Here is an 18994-nt window from a genome sequence, read left to right on the forward strand (position 1 = left end):
TGCCTGACCATTGCATCTGACATCCGACGATGCAACCAGGTGATGGCATGTTGTCCAGCACTAGGCAGAGCCGGCGAAAACAGGAACGACTAACCGCGAGTCGGCCCTTTACCACATCCCTGGGGTCCATCATTGAGCGTTATGACTGGGACTCGTCTCCCATGAATCAGCCAGGCGGAACTCAATCGTGACGTTCTTGTCGAACATGCATCTAACTGCCGGCGCAACCGCTGAACGACAAGGAGGAGTCCCGACACACGAGTGATGCCCCCACAGTATTCTTCCGTCGTGAAGGGGCGATGGCGCTCTGTCGTGAAGAAAGCCAAAAAAAGAAGAATCCGCCAAGGCCTGCTAGTGCTCATCACGCATCTACTTTTTTTTTTTTTTCTTGCCAACGTGTGAACCCCGCCCCTCTCCAGTCCACATCTAGACCATAGCAAGCAGTCTTCAGCAGGCTCGTATAGCCATGCTTTTTGCGACAACGGGACCTTGGTGCAGCTGAAGACCGCACTGTGGCAAAAATGGGAAAGGATGAACCTCCGGGGGTGGGATGACACAAGAAACACACAATTATATCACTCAGCCGGAGAGAGAAGGGCGAAAAGAGCCGCAGAAGATGAGGTGGCGTCAAAACGCACAGCAACAATATTATCCCAGAGCCTCGGCCTGATGTACTCAGCAGGTCCGAGCAAGTGGATAATCATTCCGGATCATCCGGTCTCTTGGACTGTCAAGAATCGATAATTACCGGGTTGCTTTTTTCGGTGGTTTTCTTTACCTGACAAGCAGAAAGCGTAAATAAAACAACATCCTACCTAGGTAATGTGGGAGGTTTACTGTATGCTTGACTAAGGTCTTGACTTTTTTTTTTTTTTCTTTTTTGCTTTGATAGCTAGGCATTATTCTGTAAGCAGTGGGGACAAAAGACCAGTCAATGTTAGTCAGTCATCGCGTGAACGAATTCACGAGTGCGGTACAACCTTTCAGCGCCCGTCCCTGTACTTTCTTTTGATTCTTGGGTTAGCTGTAAAACATGGGTCGCTGGACCATGGATGAACGTGCAAATCATGACGAATTTGCCAGCGAATCAAAATAAACAGATATTTGAACAAAAAAAGCGCCGCATAAAAAAAAAAAAAAAGACATACGAGCCAATGAAAGTGCTGAGACATATAAAAGGACCCTTCTCAGCATACAATAACAGATTGACTGGTAGTCTAATATCCGCCCCAGGAGCGTGACCGCCTTTGAGGGAGGGTCCCCCCAACCAGGGGGAGGATCTTTTGGCTGCGGAGCCTTGGTAAACAAGTCCAAAGCAGCAGCTTCTTGCGTGAATGAGTCACTCAACCGTTGGTTGGAAAGCTGAGAACAACGCAACCTGCCATTCACAACCCTTCACACCAAGTCATCCATCTATCTATGACCTGGGCCGCCACGCCTCAGCTCGCACAAGGTTCCAAGGCAGTGGAAGTAGGCGTGTGGGCTTTTTGTTTTATTTTTGATTTTTCTTTTTTTTCTTTTTTTAATTCTCTTCTCTTCTCTTCACCCCTCTCGTAACTTCCTCTCATGTACACCCCCGGTTATCGGTCAGTTCTGCACTTTGCTCGTAAGCGCCAGTAAAAAAAAAAAAAAAAATAGAAAAATAAAAGTGAAGCATCATCTATTTTGCTTCGTCGCCACGTCGACCATCCTGGTAAACAAAGTTTCTGAGGTCTTGTCGTCGGGCGTTGTAATGACTCTGGGTTTTGTTTTCCCCTCCAGCAGCAGCAGTTCATAGGCTGTTTCACGCCATCACTCAGCTCAAGTGTCAACAGAAGCTGAACAAACAAAAATAAAATATAAAATATCAAATATGTAAAATAAAGTAAAGACGCAAAAGTAAATAAATAAAAACATATACCAATAATACTTGTTTTTTTTATGACTCAAGCTGGTCATAGCTGTAATCTAACAACCTGTTCCAAGAGGTTAGGACGGAGCAAAAAGGAGACAGAGTGCAACTGATGCTGCGCGCTTGCTTCCTGGTCGAATGTCTCTTTCTTTGGTCTGCATGAGCAGACCAAGTACTGCACAGGAAAAAAAAAAAAAAAAAAAAAAAGAAAGAAAAAACAGCCGTAGATTATTTGGTGCCGTAGCTGCATAATCCCGTCTGCTGGTTGACTCCTTGGCCAGTCCAGTCCACCAGGACGATCTCCCATGCATGAGCAATAAGGTGAAAGCCGCCGAAGTTTCTGTCATGTTCACAACAACCCGCTTCGGTTTGGCTAAATGCGAAGCAGCTTGAATTTTCTCAAAGTGAAGAAAGGATCAAGCCCTGTGAACATATTCTCTGACGGGCCGTCGCGACTTGACGGTTATGTTCTTGCATGAGATTGCACTGCGATTAATGTAGCATCCACATAGCAACAACAAGCGCAGCCAAGTTTCAAAGACAAAGGGAATGTGAATTAGCGAGACATCCAAGCAAACTTTTTCGTACTGCTGGAGAACTCGATAAAGTAGAGGCATCTTGCCTCTCACTAGTAAGTCTTATGTATGTTTGCTCAACCATCAGCCACCACCGTCTCTGGTCTCTCTCTCTTTCTCTCTCTCTCTCTCTCTCTCTCTCTCTCTCTCTCTCTGTCTCATCGTACACACCATCGAGATACAGGCTTGGTCATGCATCGACCAGCCGCTGCATATAGCTATTTGTGATATCAGTCCGCCTGCCAAAACTTTCTAGCAGCAAACTCCGATCAGTGGTATTCCCTGGGTATGCTCGATAAATTTGTGCGCCCCCCAAACCTCGTCCATGACATGTTCAAGAAAACAAAAACAAAACCCCGCCATTTGATCCATGCAATGCAAGAACGGCAAAGAGGACCAACTTGTTACGCCCTAAAATGACTTTTTCGAGATGAGAAGCATCAAAGTGGTATACCGCAATTTGAACGACTGTAACTTCCCAAAATAAATGGTACAAGTCAAGCTCAAAAGAAGTGGCTTAGCAATCAGCACGAGGAAAGTATAATCAAGATGTGGTGTCACATGACCGAATGCGTCCAGCGGATGCAAAACAATACCAAAAGACCATGGCAAAATGGGGATAGTCGGGTTCAGTTAAGAATACCATCCCACATACCAGGTCCCCCCATTCCACCTACAGCAGGGTGGAGAGGATTTATTGTGAACTGTTGTGCAGCCTCAGTAGAGCAGCAGACTCGCTTTCGGCCGTCCCCTCTAAGGGCGGCGCGCGACAAGAGAGGCTCACTGATGGTTGATCCGAATCTCGGACGCACCAGGTTATCAGTCCAGCCAGATGAAGCAGAAACTGGAGCAGCTCTCAGAAGCTCCCTGACTTGATCCTGAGTGATGTCCATGGATGCCGTGCGACCACGCTTTGAACCAGCCCTAGGGGCAGGAGCAGGACGCTGCACCGTGGACTGGTGGTTGTGCAAGTCTTGCAGTGCACGCGCAGCAGCATCGTCGATCTCCCGTTCCCTGCGAGCCAGGGGCGTTTCTACACATGCATCTTTGCCGACAGGGTAGCAGTAGGGCTCCGGCGACGAAGTAATGCAGTTCTCTTCGTAATCTTCAGGGACAGTGGCGATGATAGGCCTCAAGCTAGACCTCTCATTGCAAAGCTTCGCGTAGCGGCATCGCGCCTGTACATCCAGTTTGGTAGACGGCGCGCTTGCCAGCGACGAAGCAGATGAGATGGAGGACGAGCGTGAAGTCCGGGATAAATCCGAAATCATCGACTCTGGCGAGGAAGCTGTAGAGATGGTGTTTGCAAGGGAGGAACGGCGAGCTGTGAAATAGCTGTGCGGAGAAGACGTTACAGCCGTGGGCCAGGGAGTTTGGACCGACCATGGTGCTTGCGCAGCTGTGGCTGAGGTGGCTTGAGCCATCGCAAGACCCATGGAAGAACCCTTGTTCAACAGATGGCCTGCAGCACTCACAGCCGGAGTGCTGAAGCCGCTGGACTGAGGAGTCAGACGTGGAGTCGGAAGTAGCCCCAAGGCAGGAGCCAGCCGGCCGGGAGTATATACAGTGGCCGGCGTTGGCTCCATAACCATGGGCGCAGTATAGTGGGTAGGCGTGGTAGGCGTCACTGTAGCCTCGGGGGAGGCACGGTCGAAGCTGGGGCTCCTGTCAGACGACCAATTTGAATAAATGGAACGTGGTGATGAAGCCAGCTCCTGAGTCTTGGATGGAGACGATGGTGCAAGAGCCTCGAGATTCGCCAAGTCGGGCGTGAGATTCAAAACGAGATATCGGAACTCGTCGCACTGCCGTTCGAAAAGCCTCTGCGCGGCCCCACCCGGAGATGGCGGCTGCGAAGGGGTAAACTTCATTACACAGTCGGTCCAACGGTTGTAAACCTCGTTGGTAATGTGCAAATTCCAGTTGACAGCAAGCAGGAAAGCGATCTCGTTCTGATTGATCTCATGAGTAGCCAGACCCGAGATCTTGCTCCATGCACGCGCAGAGTAATTCCTATCCTGCAAATACTTGGAGGCTAGTATCAAAGCAGCCAGAAACATGCGTCGGCCGCACTGGAGAGCGCGGCTCGCATGGCAATCATCTGGCTGTTCCATGGTGAAGTCGCGATCGGGAACATGAGGCTTGACAAGAATCAAATAGTAGAGAGCAACCTGCAGAGTCGAATAGCTCGTGCGGGAACGGCGCAAGGTTTCTTGGATGAAGGTCCGCAGTGGCAACACGGTGTTGTTGGATTCATTGCGGCAGATCACCGAGGATGTAGGCCAGATGGCCTCGACAATCTGTGTTGACGAATCTGGAGAGGGCAGTGTGAGTATATAAGATCTGACTGCAAGCAGTCACTAGAGCTAATTGTCAAAATGGCTTACCAACGAGGCTGTCTACGAAGTTGACCTTGCGGTCGGATTGACGCACGAGGGTGGGAGGGCAGCCAATACGAGACGTTGTCCCACTCGCAGAGCGCCGAGGGTTTTGTCGGAGCTCTGCAGATACCGGAACATCGACGTGCAGAAGCTGATGCTGCTGGTTTTGTGCCCTTGCCCATGAACTAATGCGGGACTGTGCATGAATTTCGGCGACGGCAGCGCCGGAATCCCGAGGTAATCTCCTTCCACATTGCGATTCGCACGAGTCTGACTGTGAGGTGGCGGAAGAAGCGGAAGAGTCGTCGGAGGTTTGGGAAAGGGAATCGGACCAGATCTGGCTGGACGTGTCCGAAGCGGAGGCAATCGATGTCGATTTTGCTAATGACGAAGATGGGTACACGGATGCATACTGAATCTGGGACGCGTTGTAGTTGTTCTGGAGGTCGGGGCGCAAGGCGGCAGTGGCGGACGAGTCACGAGCACCGCTACCCATCTTGGCTTGGGTAAAGGTCGAGGAGGGGGGGTGATTCGATATGCAGGAAGTGTCAGGTAACACAAGATGTAAACCAGACTAGTCCAGTCGCAGCCAAACAGCTGTAAACCAATAAGCCGTGTGTTTTGTCGAAAAATCGTACACTCGATCGGGTGGGTAAAGCTCTGCTGTATAAGAGCTGTATTATCCGAAAGAGATGCAGAGGGCTGCTTCAAAAAAAGGCACCTCGAGTTGACTTTTCAAAGACGGTTACACCGGGGTACGAGGCTGAGATGGCGGCGACTGGGGTAAGCGACGTGATCGCAAGATGCATCGCGTATTTGAGGAAAAAGGATTGAGTGGAGATGGTCCTAATGTAATAAAAAGATAAGGGGAAGACGAAGAGAGATGCAGTTCACTGTAAACGCATCAAGAAGTAAAGATCGATTTCATCGGAATAAGAAGGTATCAAGGAAGGTAAATAGAAAGAAAGAAAAAAAAAAGGGCTGCCCCTCGAGGCAGTGAGTAAATGGAAGCTGTTGGTTAGATCGGACGGTGTGGTGTTGCTGGCTACGGTTGTTGTTGTTATTGTTGTGTTGATTTGGTGGTTTGCTTGCTTGCTGTCCTCGATCTTCGGTGTCGGTTCGGGTTCCCGTGGTGTGTTGCAGGCAGGTCGGAACGCTGAAGGCAGACAGTAGGACGCCTTTATTGAGGTGACAGCCAACAACCAAAGATCGATCACAGGCCGGATGTGACTCGATGCAGAGGCAAGGCGTGTTCTCAGGGGCGAGGTTTTTAGGTAGCAGCCCCCAGTAGTAATAGCCTGCCTGGTGGTGTTAACGTTCTGGGGGAGAGAATGACTGATGACTCCTACCCCTTCCGAAGTTAGGAGGCGTGAATGGCAAAGGAGAGTGGCGAGACCCGCGTGCCCGATTTGTTGCCGCTGGGGCAGGACAGGTTTGGGACTTTGGGCTTGTAATGGGTGTGGGTCGAGGCGCTGTGAGCTGGGCACCAATTGGGAAGTGGTATGACAGGGTCTCTGGCGGAAGCCTGGAAATGGGGCCCTCAGTGAGTGTGGCGAGTGAGAGATGAAAATAAGTGGGGTCTAGATGACAGGCGTGTTGTCATACATCCGTTCGGTCTTTCGGTAGCTGTTTGGTGTGACTGCGAAATCACGATCACCTCTCCTGATCTGATAGCCTTTTCTTTTTCTTGTCTCTTTTATGGACCTTTAAGAATGCCTGTGGTTGTTTCTCTTTGTTGCAGGATGCAAGTGAATACCGCGCAGCTGAGAGAAAGATTTACAGGCTTTGTCAAAGGCGAAGTGGAAAAGGCTGGTGACGAAAGCGCTTTGCCACAAGACTAAAGGGTAGCAGTGTGCAGGTACGGAGTAGAGACAAGTGGCGGGTGCAAGATAAAAAAAAACGGTGCTTTTAATAAGAAAAGAGGAACCAAATATGGAAATGCAAAAAAGGAATAATAATCATGTAAAAACCCTCTTTTTCAATTCAAAACAACTTTTTTCTTCTTTTCTTTCAAAGCAGACTACAAGAGTCGCTTTATTCGTTCAGAGGGCGTAATCGAACATTACGTTGGTTCGATGGGGTAGGAAAGGGGAAGGGAGACAATTGATGGCGGAGTTTCGAGGCGCTGCAGCAGTTTTGAACATACGTTTGCGTATCCAGAAGCCCAACTCCGCCCAGGTACGTAGCGGACAGGCAGATAGCGCGCAGGCACAGAGAAAACGTGTAGGTAAGGGGAGGAGGTGTTCTTCGCTGCGCGTTTTGGGATCCTCTTGGCTCTCTCTGGTGCTGCGCATTGGTGGACTTGTGAGTGGGTCAGTCAGCTCCCTGGCGACGTGCTACTACTGGCTCGACGATTCCTCTGGCCGGGGGCTTATTGGACGACTGCGGTCCACCACTCGCAGCTTTTGAATCCAACAAACCTAACCCCGGCTCAAAGTATTAAATTTGGCACGTTTGCCGTCCCCGACGTTCCGAGTATTGCCGTACTGGGGCTAGTTTGAACAATTTATCTCGGATGGGTCACTGAAGACAGGTTGCGGGTGGCATGTATTCGACCAACCAATGAGGTATTATTTCACTTGAGTAGGTAAGTGAACTGCAAGCAAGACTCATACCTACATACAATAGCTAGGTAGTAGCTACAGACTACCGAAGGTCGACCGGCCAACAAAGCTGTTAGACTGTGGAGGGCCCTTTTGGGCAGCGAGGCGGCGACAAGGTGCACGTTGGTAGATGACAATGATGGATGATAGTCGTGGCGTTCTGCCTGTAATTCCTAGCTAATAATTACTGTACACGCGCACGCGCACGCGCTCGCTCTCGCTGAACCGAGTTTAGTTGCCTAGCATCGGTAATCCACGTTCCCCATACAAACATAGGTAAGGACTGTGGTAATGCCCCGAGATGGGACGATAGGGATTTGAATTAGGAGGGGTCCCAGTGGCCCGCCACTGCCGGCTCTTTAGCGGTTACTCTTCTTTTGTGAGGTCTTTGGCCCGAGATTGGGGCCACGGGTGCAATGAGACGACGCCTCGTCACGGACCAATGCGTATTGGTGGTGTCGTCAACAAGTAATGAACAACATTTACAACATGCCAGCAAATCGTTCTTTTTTTTTTCTGACTCTTGTGGCCAATGTGGCCTGTTGAACTCGCCACAATCAACTTGCCAACCATCAAGAAAAGTTTCTCAATAGTTTGACCAACCTGGGTCTAGGATAACATGACATTATTTACCATCTGCCCTCGTCATCGGTACCGCCGGCCGCGGCAGTGCATCCTGTTTGTTACCTTCTAGAAAACTGTTTGATCCGTCAAGCCCGCCTTCTTTGTCTTGGCGTTGTCCAATTGCAAAGTAGGATTGGGAGTCAGGCAACCAACCTAAAAAGGATTGGTTAGTGCGTGCCAGACGTGACAATTATGAAGTGCTCATCTCTGTGGACTCGGCCAGTACCTCGCCTTGCTCGCCAAATATTGTTTAGTTTTGTCTAACAAGAGGACCTCCCTCGCTCCGCTTGACGAAGACGTGCGTGTGCTACTCCAGGAAAACATTCTGATGGGGGTTTGCATGTTAGAAGACGACGTGACACAACTTTGTGAGAGGGATTGACTGCCAGGTAAGTCTAGGTAGGTTTGTGTGTGTGTGTGGGGAGGGGGTGCGTTCTCGGTTGTTGGCCTGGCCGGCTCTTCGCCTCGTCCGGCCCCTAGTTACTCAGCCCTCCCGCCATGGCTTGAAGGTCTATCTACAGTACGAGGGCCAAATATATCCCATGATTACCCACGGAGTGTTCCCTTCCAAAGGATTAGGAAAGCAGTAACTAGCATGAAGGAGTTTGAGGCAGTCAAGAAGCTCCCAAAAATAACGTGTAACGGAAGACAGTTTGTGCTTCTGGTCAAGGCTGTGTGGACAGACTACGGTGCAACTTCACAAGGGAGGGAACAATAAAAAGCACTGGATCGATTTGCATTGCTTCACACCGCCGACTTCAAACCTGGTCATGCTGCTTTCGGCGCATGCGAGTTCCAAATTCAAAATGTCCCCGCCAAAATGGAGAGCGAGTGGTCCCAAAGACAAGTCCCGTGACCTCGGACGCCTCTCTTTATTACCTTTACCTGAGGTAATCTTGTACCTGAAGAAGAGGCACACACTCGAGACACTGTGAAGACGATCAAGCCGGCAACTTGGTGCCCAGACGTGCCGGGCCTGTTACGTGTCTGGACCCCACTGTGACCTTCTCCACCTCTGAGTCACAGTGCGGAGATACAAAATGCAATTTGACAGGTTGTAGATAAAGCCATAAGTGAAAATTCAGCTGGGTGGATTCAAGCGGCCAAATAGGTGACATATCAGGCTGCAAATCGCATATTGCTTGGATATAGCATGATGCAAAATGACACTGAGAAGCCTTGGAAGTTGAAATCGGGGCCTCCTTTGGGCAACTGTTGAACTTTTCTGACCACAAGTTCGCACTCGCGTTGATTCTTTCAGGACCTAAGCAGGGTTCGAGACACTGTGAGTCTTCCAACATTCATTGCCCCACTCCTTGTTTGTGCATGTACTGGTCACACCGGCCACGCCGCAGCAGCTTGCCTCGTATCCGGCGGGGCCTCATAGACCAGCTGACGCATTTTTGATTGCTTTGTGCAAGCATACCGAAATTGATGTGAACGTTGAGAGGCAGCACAAGCGTGCGCAACGCCATAACATTATTTTGGACTCTATTTGAATAGTAATTATTTGGCATTTGTCACACTACGTACCCATAGAAAATAAGTGCGTCGTGGCTACAATCTTGATGTCTATTTATCCCAGGTCCCAAGGCTGAAGCCAGCCATAACTACTGTAATGAATATAACATGCACAATCGCTCATAAGTATGCCTTGTTACATTTGCTTAGTAAATAAAGTGGCAGAAATCAGATGCAAGTCAGGATTAATTACCTACCTACCTAATGAGGAACCTTAGAAAAATGCCCCTTTGCCCGGGCGTGGGACCAACTGGCTGACTAGCCAGCCCATGAAAGTGCCTGGGTAGCTTATTGAGGCCCTTCATTCAAATCATGAAGCTTCGTTTCCCGTTTTGGTAAGTCATCTGGCTGCTGAGCAGCTCTCCTACGTACAAGACAACTCCCAGCGCGTCGTACAACAAAGACTTTCACGCGGCAAGAGTTTGCACTTGCTGCATCCGATCTCTTGAAAAGAATGTGCGGAGTCGTGCATGCTTTTCTTATTCGTTAATAGGTGAACAAGGTTGGTTATTATTTCGTAGCAGAGGTCTTGGCCACATATCCGTGCCGCTTCGCTTGCGCCCAATCGACGACACGCATGCCCATGAGGCACCCTGGTCATCGAAGGGGTGAGTCAACTTGCATCGATCGTTCATGTCGTGTGGGACATGCCTTAGCATCATGATGTGCGGCTGCGCGCTTCAACCTTGGTTGTTTTTTATATTTTCTTGTTTGTTGTCCTTATTGTCATGCCGATTACGTTTTAATCAGGCTGTGCAGGAAAAGAGGCCTCATGGAATGGATTGGAGTGCTCGTCGACACTTGGGACAACGTGAACTTTTGATCAATGGAGAAAGAAAACAAAATGGAGTCAGCATTCCAAGCTATCAGCTACCTACCTTGCACCTGTGTTCCTAATGGCGTATATTTTCGTAATTGTCCTACCCAAGGCTTACCTGCCTACTTAGGCTTGTTAGTCTCAAACCTTACCCACCCTAGCAGGCCAGGCAGCAACCAATGAGACTTAGTATATTAGCTGGGAAAAAAAAAACCGCAGCTTCATGCGTACGTCAACTTCAGTCGCCTTCATTAGGTATGCGCTACACACTCATCGCGCAGATGAACGGATTCCTTCGCGCACTGAACATGATTCCTCTGGCCTTTTCTTCCGAGCCATCGTCTTACGGTTTGGAGGACAAATTACCCGGGACCGATGGGATCTCGTCTTTCGAAATACAGTAATCTTTCCCCAGACTTACCGGGTTGTTCTTGCTGCTTTGCTCGCCCTCTCCAATCTAACTGCGATGTCAGTGGTTCCCCTGAATACAAGTGCTACAACACACAGTAAAATGTAGCCCCTTACCGAACCATTAGTGCCGTGCCTCGAACCATCCGGATCTCTCTAGACAACCTACCTTCCCTAACTTAATTTACTGCTCAGTGTTATTTTTTATATATATTTTTCCCTTCCTGGTCACGCATCATCCTCTGGATCAACCGAGACATATTCGTACTACGTCCTACACCAAGTCTTCCCAGCCAATAAAAACCTCCGTATTAGGGGTGAGATTCATTTGCCTTTCTCGCGAATCCCAAATCGGGCGAGGCCTGCAGGAAAGGCTTGAGCTGTCAAATCGTTTCCCGCTCGTGTCTCATTCCGGGTCTTGTCACTTTTAGCTTCGTCAGGTCAATGTAGTCGTTATCATGGAGGTTGGGCTTATAGGCCCGTCATTTTATCCATCAGGCAATGAATCGACATCCGGGTCACAGGCAACACCTCGTGGTCTCGAAGTAAGCATCCGTCGATGACGCCCCTGCAATCGCGGTCTTGCTTCTCCCACTCTCTCCTTCAGTTGCCTTGGATTCGGGCGGGGAGGACTGCTTGGCGCTGACATGCTGCCTAGAGCAGGGCTCTCAACTACAAAGCAATATACACAACCCTCGGTTACAGTCTGACATTCAATCCTCAGGGCTGAAACCACCCTAGAAATATCTCGTTGGATGTTTTCAGGTAACCCTGTCTTGTAGTGATTATCCTGCCTGACGCTCATATGGGCGCTTCATGTTTAAGCTTGTATGTAGTAACAACCCATGATATTAACCAATGGGGTTGGGCCAAACAACACTTCATGTTTGAATAGCTCCATGTATCATTTAATTATGGGGCAGGAAGCTATTCTTTGCTACATAGACTAGTACCAAATGGGAGCGCGAAAGTATCCGAAGTGACCGGGAAAACAAAAGATAAATCACCCTAGAAATCTTCAGAAGATCCTATCTGTTGAAGCGGGTGACCAAGGCCTTCCGAGGTCTCAAATTGCTTGCCTTACGCAAAGATCGCCAAGTCCTAGCTGAATTCCCCCATATCAGGTCTCAAAACCTGCCAACAGCGAAGACGAATGAACTTCATGGCGAAGCTTACCAGCCTTTGCCCTTAGTCCACGAACTGTCCATCTTTGCATCGGCATTTGCCTTGACAGGACCCCAGCCAACATCGGTAGATTTGGCAACTGGCTCCTGGGTGCCCCAGCCGTTGTTGTTGTCACCGTCGGTGGCATGCTCACTGGTTGCCCCCTCAGTGTTTCCATCTTGGCCATTGTCAGTGGATCCCCATCCACCGCTTGCATTGTTGTCGCCATCGGCATCCTCCTCAAAGTCAGAATCGGCTTCAAACTTGAGGTTCTCGCGGGCATCACCAGCTGGGATGTAGCCCGACAGAAACTCGGGGATCTCCTGGTTGGTTTCAAGCATGGTGCGCACCAGAACACTGGCTATGGGCTCATCACGATCTGTGTAGAAAGAAGTGGCCAGTCCCTTGTTGCCAATACGTCCAGTGCGACCGATGCGATGGGTGTATTCCTCGATGCCGCCATGATCCATCGAAGGGAGGTCGTAGTTGACGACGTGAGCCACATTGCGCACATCAATGCCACGAGCTGTGACACCAGTTGTGACGAGTATGGGAGCAGTTCCTGCGCGAAACGCACGAAGGGCATCCTCACGCTCACGCTGGGTACGATCAGCATGCATAGAGGTGCAGGGCAGCTTGCAGTCATTGTAAAGGTAGTCATCGAGCTCATCAGCAGTCCATTTGTTGTTGACGAAGATTATCGTGCGCTGAGGTGGCATTGAGTTGATGAGGTCATCCAAAGCCCGCTTCTTGTTCATGGGAGCTGTCTCGATGACAGTCTGAATGATATTTGCGTGGGTGCTTCCCGCTCGGCCAACACGGAGCTGGACGTGGTCCTCCGAGAGATGCTCTCGGGCCAGATCGCGGATCTTCTTGGGGAATGTTGCAGAAAAGAGCAAGTACTTGATCTCTTGCGCGGCTGCATTTTGAAAAAGATCCGCGTCAGCGAGTGATACGTAGCCTAGCAAGCCCTGATCATGGCTCCATGAGAAAGAAAAAGGGGGTTTGCAAAGATTTTTCATTTGGGGACTCACCGCCGCCAGCACTCATTATCTTCTTCATGTCCCCCTCCCAGTCAGCAGTGAGCATCTCGTCAGCCTCATCAATAACCACATAGCGGACGCGCTGGAGGTTCAAAAGCTCGGGCTTGTCCATGAAATGAAGCAAGCGGCCCGGAGTTGCGCAGAGAATGTCACATCCAAGGCCAATCTGGCGGATCTGGTCCATGAAGTTACCTCCGCCATAAACGACACCCGGTCGAAGCATACTCCGGTAGCACAGCTTACGAGCCTCATTGAAAGCCTGAATGGCGAGCTCGCGGGTAGGGCAAACAATTACGACCAAAGGTTCGGCTCGGACAGGGCCATACAGCTCCATGTTATACTCAACTGGGTTGGGACGGGGCGCAGCAAGCTTCTTGGCCTTTCCCATCAATTTGTTGATAACTGGGATGAGGAAGGCAGCGGTCTTTCCAGATCCAGTTTGAGCGATACCGATGACGTCGTGACCTTTGTGAATTGCAGGCATGCAATAAGCCTGAATAGGTGTCGGCACTTTGTAGCCGCACAACTCGACGTTCTTCAACATGGCCGGATGGAGACCAGCATCCTCGAATCTAAGGGCAGGTTCGACGCGAACGGGGCCCTCTTGAACCACAGCGATCTCTCGAATGACCTTGAAGTCAATGCCGGCACAAGATTCGCCACGCTCGCCGAAAAGCTGTTTCTCCAGCTCTGGGTACTCAGGACCTAGGTCACCCTCCTCACCATCCCAGTTGTAAAGCGGGGCGCTTCCATCCCACTGAGGACGATCGGAAGGGTTGCCAGTGTAGGCCTCGTAGTCAATGTCAGTGCGCTGAACCCAGCCCTGCGCAGACGAAAGGTCCTTTGGTCCTTTGGTCTCATCATTCTGTGGGTGGTTGGAAGGGTCATCCGGCTTAGTACCAGCGCCAGCTCCACTGGCCGGGTTCTCCCAGTCGGCCATGTTCAGGGTATGAGTTACAGCTAGAGTAAAATGGCCAGAGTTAGTGCCATTCGGATCTGTCAACGAATATGGACCATGAAGTGGTGATTTGCGTCGTGCGTAGCAGGGAAAGAGCTAGAGAAGCGAGTTCGACGTAAAATAGCTGGCCCAGCAAGTATACCAATACAAAGCGGGCGATTAGGTTTCTATCGGGGAATCAATACATGAGATTTCGACGGTGCTTGTGGATTGGCTGAAAGATGCCCACCTGGCCCTGATTTGTACCCTGAGACCAAAAGCAAGGGCCAGCTGGTTCTCGGGCAAAGTCCCCAAGAAGAAGACTTGCTTGGGCGGATTGTCGGCTTGCTGTGTGGTGATACCGTCTCCGGCAAATAAGAATATAAACAGAAGCTCTATGTAGAGTAGAAATGTGTGGTAGATTGAAGGGTAGTTGCGATACTAAATGTAATCCTTTGAAGTCGGGCAAGTCGGGCTTGGACAAGATTAGGGGGGGGGGGCGGAGGAGACACAGGGCAGACAGGGTCGACGAAGGTACTGAGCCGATTCAGATATGAGAATCCCAGCTGATCGAACGTATAAGGAAGGGATTGGTGTTAAAATGAGAGGGAAGAACGCATGAGTGCTATTGTGATATGGATGAGGAAAATTGTGCTAGAGCAAGAAAGTAAACGTACCAAAGTGCGATTGATAATGCTGTTTCTCCAAGGAAAAGAGATGAAATCGGTGATGATTCCTCCGGAAACGAGAGTCAGGTCTGTCGTGATTTTAAAAAACAACAGAAGAAATGTATGAGAAGGATAGCAGAGTCCTTTTGATCCGGACTGGATAAGGAGGGGGAAGAAGACGAAGAACAGCTTGAACTGGGCGTCAACCCCAAAAATTTCTCGAAAACGGAATGCCCGCAGACTTCGAAAATTTGATAAGAAGTGAAGGAAGGGGAGAGAACAGTTTGAAAGGGGGGAAAGGAATGGAGGTAACAAAGCACAAAGCAAGCAAACCAGTCGGGGGCCCACAGCAAAACTGTTCTGGAACCAATGAGTGCAGGGCAGGGTGAGGTGAAAAAGGTTCTCTACCAAAATTGCTCCAGAGAAGGAAGGAACGATATGTGCTGGCAATCTTGCGGTAGTGGGTTGGCACCGGGCTGTCACATTTGCTGGCGGGGCGAGGTGGTTACCAACAGCTCGAGACCTGGATCCAAGGTCGACCAAATACACGATGCCTTTCTGCGTCCAGGCACTAGTAACTTCTAACAGGCAAAGCCCGAGCCTTGAAACACTCAACTCCACCTCGCAAACTTCTTCAATTGATGGAAATGAGGAAGCTAAAAAGCTCATAACGGTATAGTAGCAAACAGAGATCCCATGCCTCTCATTGTTGGTCATGTGTTTTTGTTCTGCAAGCCATCTGTAGTAGCCTGGCTGATAATACCAGTCTATGAGTCATTCTCACCCAAGGCAAACGCAATAGATTACATACAGCGTGGTGAACAGACAGGCCAGCAGGCAGTTGTTTGCAGCGTTAAACCAAAGAAAACATAGTAGCGGCAGCTCGTATGTAGAAAGCCCCAGCTATGTTGACACCGTTGGAGATGAATATCCTTAAAGTGTTCATCAGTACATTAAGGTGCCATAGAGAGTGATATCTTAGTATTCTGTTGTTCATGATATATGGTCATCGTAATCCGCCAGTCCATCTTTTAGTGTCTGATCTAATACTGCACCCGCACGACCAACCGCACCCCCTTCCTTTCTGGCCTCTTCCAGGCCTTTTATAGCGACCGCGTGCCATTTCCTCAAAAATACTCGTTGCCGGTCCTCACGATCGGCATAGATCTCACTGTCCTCGTCCCTTGGCGCCCCAAAAAGGTTGAGATACCCAAAAGGATTCGAGGTCCGCGGAAGACGATACAGACTATTCCAGAGGGTTCCTTGTCCTCCGGATCCTCTAGCCTCTAGCCGAAATCCTATCTCAAGAAACTTTGCGAGAGCAAGAAGTTGCCTTGCGTATGACGCGCCCCCCTTAGCTGCACCGAATGTGCTCTTAGGCGCAGAGGTCCAACCCTTGTTGCGGGTTGCCGATCCAGAAGCAGCAGTAGCAGCATTTGCAGCCACGATACTGCTCCAGCCGAGCATAGCGGAAAAGACGTTCAGAGTCTTCATCCATCCACCGGCACAGGAGACAACCTCACTACCAGCGATCTCGAGCAGCCACTCCATTATACTGAGCGTATCATCTCTGATATCGGCCGACAGGTGTGTCATACCAGCCCGAACATACATCAAGACCTTTTCCACTTGCGGCTGTATATCTGCCGGCGAGAGAGCCTGCAGAAGCTTGTGCAATTGGGTGCGAACTCCCGAGTTGGCATCCGCTATCAGAGGGAGCAGCTTAGCCAGTATTGCTGGCGTACCAACTGGATTGTTGGGTGGTTGATGGGATAACTGGGTGGTCAAAAAAGCCAGTGCATCTCTGCGCTGGTTTTCTGAGCGAGAAGTAGATGCGATTGACAAGTAGTGCTTGAACTGCTCGACGGGATTTGGTCCCTCAACCGTCAAGGATGATTGAGCAACAACAATGGCTGCAACAAGTTAGCGCCAGATCGGAAAGAAAGCCGATAGAAAACACGATACTCAGGATAGACTACATGAATAGTAAGAATTCCCATACCTCTTGACTTGAAGCTTGTGTCTGTGAAGCTGGCAGGTTTCTCCTTTGCCTTGCCGACTTTCAGCTTGGCTTTCTACAAGATAGGCCATTACAGCGTAATTAGTCAGAAGTGGTACCTTTAAGGGGCGATGAAATGATTTGATAAAGTGAGCCTAGTCGTTACCTGAAAGTCCTTCTTTTTCTCCTTCTTTTTCCTAACACTCGACCCCATTATATTGTCATGAACAGAAAACTGCCTATGGTTTTATCATAGTGCAAGGGGTGAATGGGATCTAAATAAACTGATCGTATGGCAGACAAGTGAGTTGAGCATGACACTCAAAGAAATTTTGGTGGTGTACAGTGGCAGAAACCATGGGATTTGGGGTGTGGGGCAGCCCATGCAGGTGCCGCGATCTTCTTCTGACAAGGGTCGGGCTAGCTGCTTAGTGCTAGGTCCGCGTGGGGCGAGCCATGTGTCAAGCGCGCGCAAATGAACACCAAACAGAGCCAGCCATACGCAACGGCTGCATTTCCGACCAATGCTCAAGAAAACGCCTCTACTGTTGCTTTGCTGCAGAAAGCCAACGCGCTTGTAAAATCAGCAAAGGCATAGTATCAATCCGCGCGCTTCTACACAGGCATTCCTACGCAGCCATGGCAGAGACGGATTTCCGAGCCTCGACGAACCAGATCCCGCCGTCGGGGAGCGCGGGGGAGGGCACACCCATCACTGACGCTTTAGAGGAAACGCTGGGCCGGTTGAGCAAGAAGGCCGGCGTCAAAGCTACAATCGTTCTCGATCGGTCAACAGGAGCCATACTCAAAACCAGCGGCGACTTTACACAAATACGGCCTTCCAAAGCAGCGGGCGAAAGCGCCGGGACGACACAAACCGATCCATTCACAAAGGAAGTCACATCAGCTACAGCAAACAGCGAAGTGAGCGATGGTGCAGAGCAGCTTGCGGCCATGGTATGGCGGTTCATCGGCGCGGCGGGAATGTTGGTAGAAGATCTTGATACTGAGGTGCGTTGCTAGGCAACTTTTTCTTCCTTGTGTGGTGGCAGCGCTGTCGGCCGAGTCATGAATTAAAAGGATATGCGCTAATTTGTTTCGAAAACACAGGATGAGCTTAGGCTTTTACGGCTACGGACGAAGAAACAAGAGCTAGTAATCGTTCCCGACCCGAAATACCTCTTGATCGTGATCCACGAGACACTCGCGCCTGCATCATGAAATGAACCCCTCTCGGATGTTTTACAGGAGAAGAAACTTAAGCAAGGGCACCCTCTGTTCCCGGTTAACAGGGAATGGGAGGATGAACACTTGGGAAAACGCGTGACCAAGACGCGTGCATGGATCAATGACACCAAGCGCGTGCGTTTCCCGAATTAAACTCAATGTGTAACCTGTCCCTGCAATATAATGTGTTGCATTTAATTGGGATCTCATTACCAACTATCTGTTGGCGGTGTAGGCCAACTAGGGAAGCCCCAAAGAGATACCCCGAGATAAAAGTCTCAATTGTCTGTCTACAGCTTCAAGTTTAGGCTGATGAACATGGTTTCTGCAGACCTAGGTCTACTTCGATCGTAATGAATATGAATATTGGGTGCTTTCTTTATTGCTCCGATGCACGTTGCCGTTCTCACTGTCGCATTCCGGATGTGGGCAAGGCTCAAGAGATGAGTGACGGCGGCCAGTAATATACCTGAGGTGGTTGCACTCCAATTATTTTAATGACCTTTCGCAGTCAGATCAGACAGGCGCAGCTTGCATTTCCGTCCTGCACGATGCAGATTCAGCCGACATTGAAAATAAAATAAAATATCAACAACAACCGCAATGGTGTGACAAAGCATCATTACGACATTTTGTACCGTTAGAAACACCGGTACATGAAAATGCAAGAGGGGTCAGCCTAAACTAACTGACAATAGTCTTTAATGGGGGAAAAAGTTGGGCTTTAAAGTATCATCTCCATGTAGATACCCTTTCTGCTCTAACAATTTGAATCGAGGCTTTCCCACGAGCCATCATGCCGGAAGTAAGTAGTCAAGCTCGACTACGACCTGTGAAAAATAAAGCCTGTTATGGAATCTGCTGAGTACCAAAAATTGCAATTGATGTTTGCCAAGACAATAATTAAATAACCAAGGTTACTAATTCTAGCTTCAAAGTCAAGTAGAAGGTGTTCCCCTGCTATCAACAGCATTCCAAGTAGCATTTACTCTGTACAAAATGCGCAAGGTTTTGACTATCACAATCTAATGCGTATCACGAATCTCGTGTACCTCTGCGTTCCTTGCGCCTTTCTACGATCCATCCGTTTCAATGGCAAGTCGTCGACCCAAACTCTCGTGTACTTACAGTAAGTA

At 49.6% G+C, this 18994-nt stretch overlaps 4 protein-coding genes across 4 annotated transcripts; 1 reads left to right on the plus strand and 3 right to left on the minus strand.

Annotated features, from left to right (window-relative positions):
* Positions 1–3095: 3095 nt before the first annotated feature.
* PpBr36_09151 (uncharacterized protein) lies at positions 3096–5343 on the minus strand (the record flags this gene model as incomplete). Its single annotated transcript, XM_029896273.1, has 2 exons — positions 3096–4780; positions 4854–5343. 2 exons carry the CDS (start codon positions 5341–5343, stop codon positions 3096–3098), a joined length of 2175 nt encoding a protein of 724 aa, XP_029744863.1.
* Positions 5344–11992: 6649 nt separating this feature from the next.
* PpBr36_09152 (uncharacterized protein) lies at positions 11993–13967 on the minus strand (the record flags this gene model as incomplete). The annotated part of the gene is made up of 2 exons (XM_029896274.1): positions 11993–12903; positions 13019–13967. 2 exons carry the CDS (start codon positions 13965–13967, stop codon positions 11993–11995), a joined length of 1860 nt encoding a protein of 619 aa, XP_029744530.1.
* A 1658-nt stretch (positions 13968–15625) lies between these two features.
* Positions 15626–16845, minus strand: PpBr36_09153 (uncharacterized protein; the record flags this gene model as incomplete). Its single annotated transcript, XM_029896275.1, has 3 exons — positions 15626–16545; positions 16635–16707; positions 16798–16845. The coding sequence occupies 3 exons, from the start codon at positions 16843–16845 to the stop codon at positions 15626–15628; spliced, it is 1041 nt and encodes a 346-aa protein (XP_029744862.1).
* Positions 16846–17270: 425 nt separating this feature from the next.
* Positions 17271–17852, plus strand: PpBr36_09154 (uncharacterized protein; the record flags this gene model as incomplete). Its single annotated transcript, XM_029896276.1, has 2 exons — positions 17271–17642; positions 17742–17852. The coding sequence occupies 2 exons, from the start codon at positions 17271–17273 to the stop codon at positions 17850–17852; spliced, it is 483 nt and encodes a 160-aa protein (XP_029744861.1).
* Between the last annotated feature and the right edge of the window lie 1142 nt (positions 17853–18994).

Source organism: Pyricularia pennisetigena (genome assembly GCF_004337985.1).
Source record: "Pyricularia pennisetigena strain Br36 chromosome 7 map unlocalized Pyricularia_pennisetigena_Br36_Scf_8, whole genome shotgun sequence".
Classification (NCBI taxonomy): domain Eukaryota; kingdom Fungi; phylum Ascomycota; class Sordariomycetes; order Magnaporthales; family Pyriculariaceae; genus Pyricularia; species Pyricularia pennisetigena.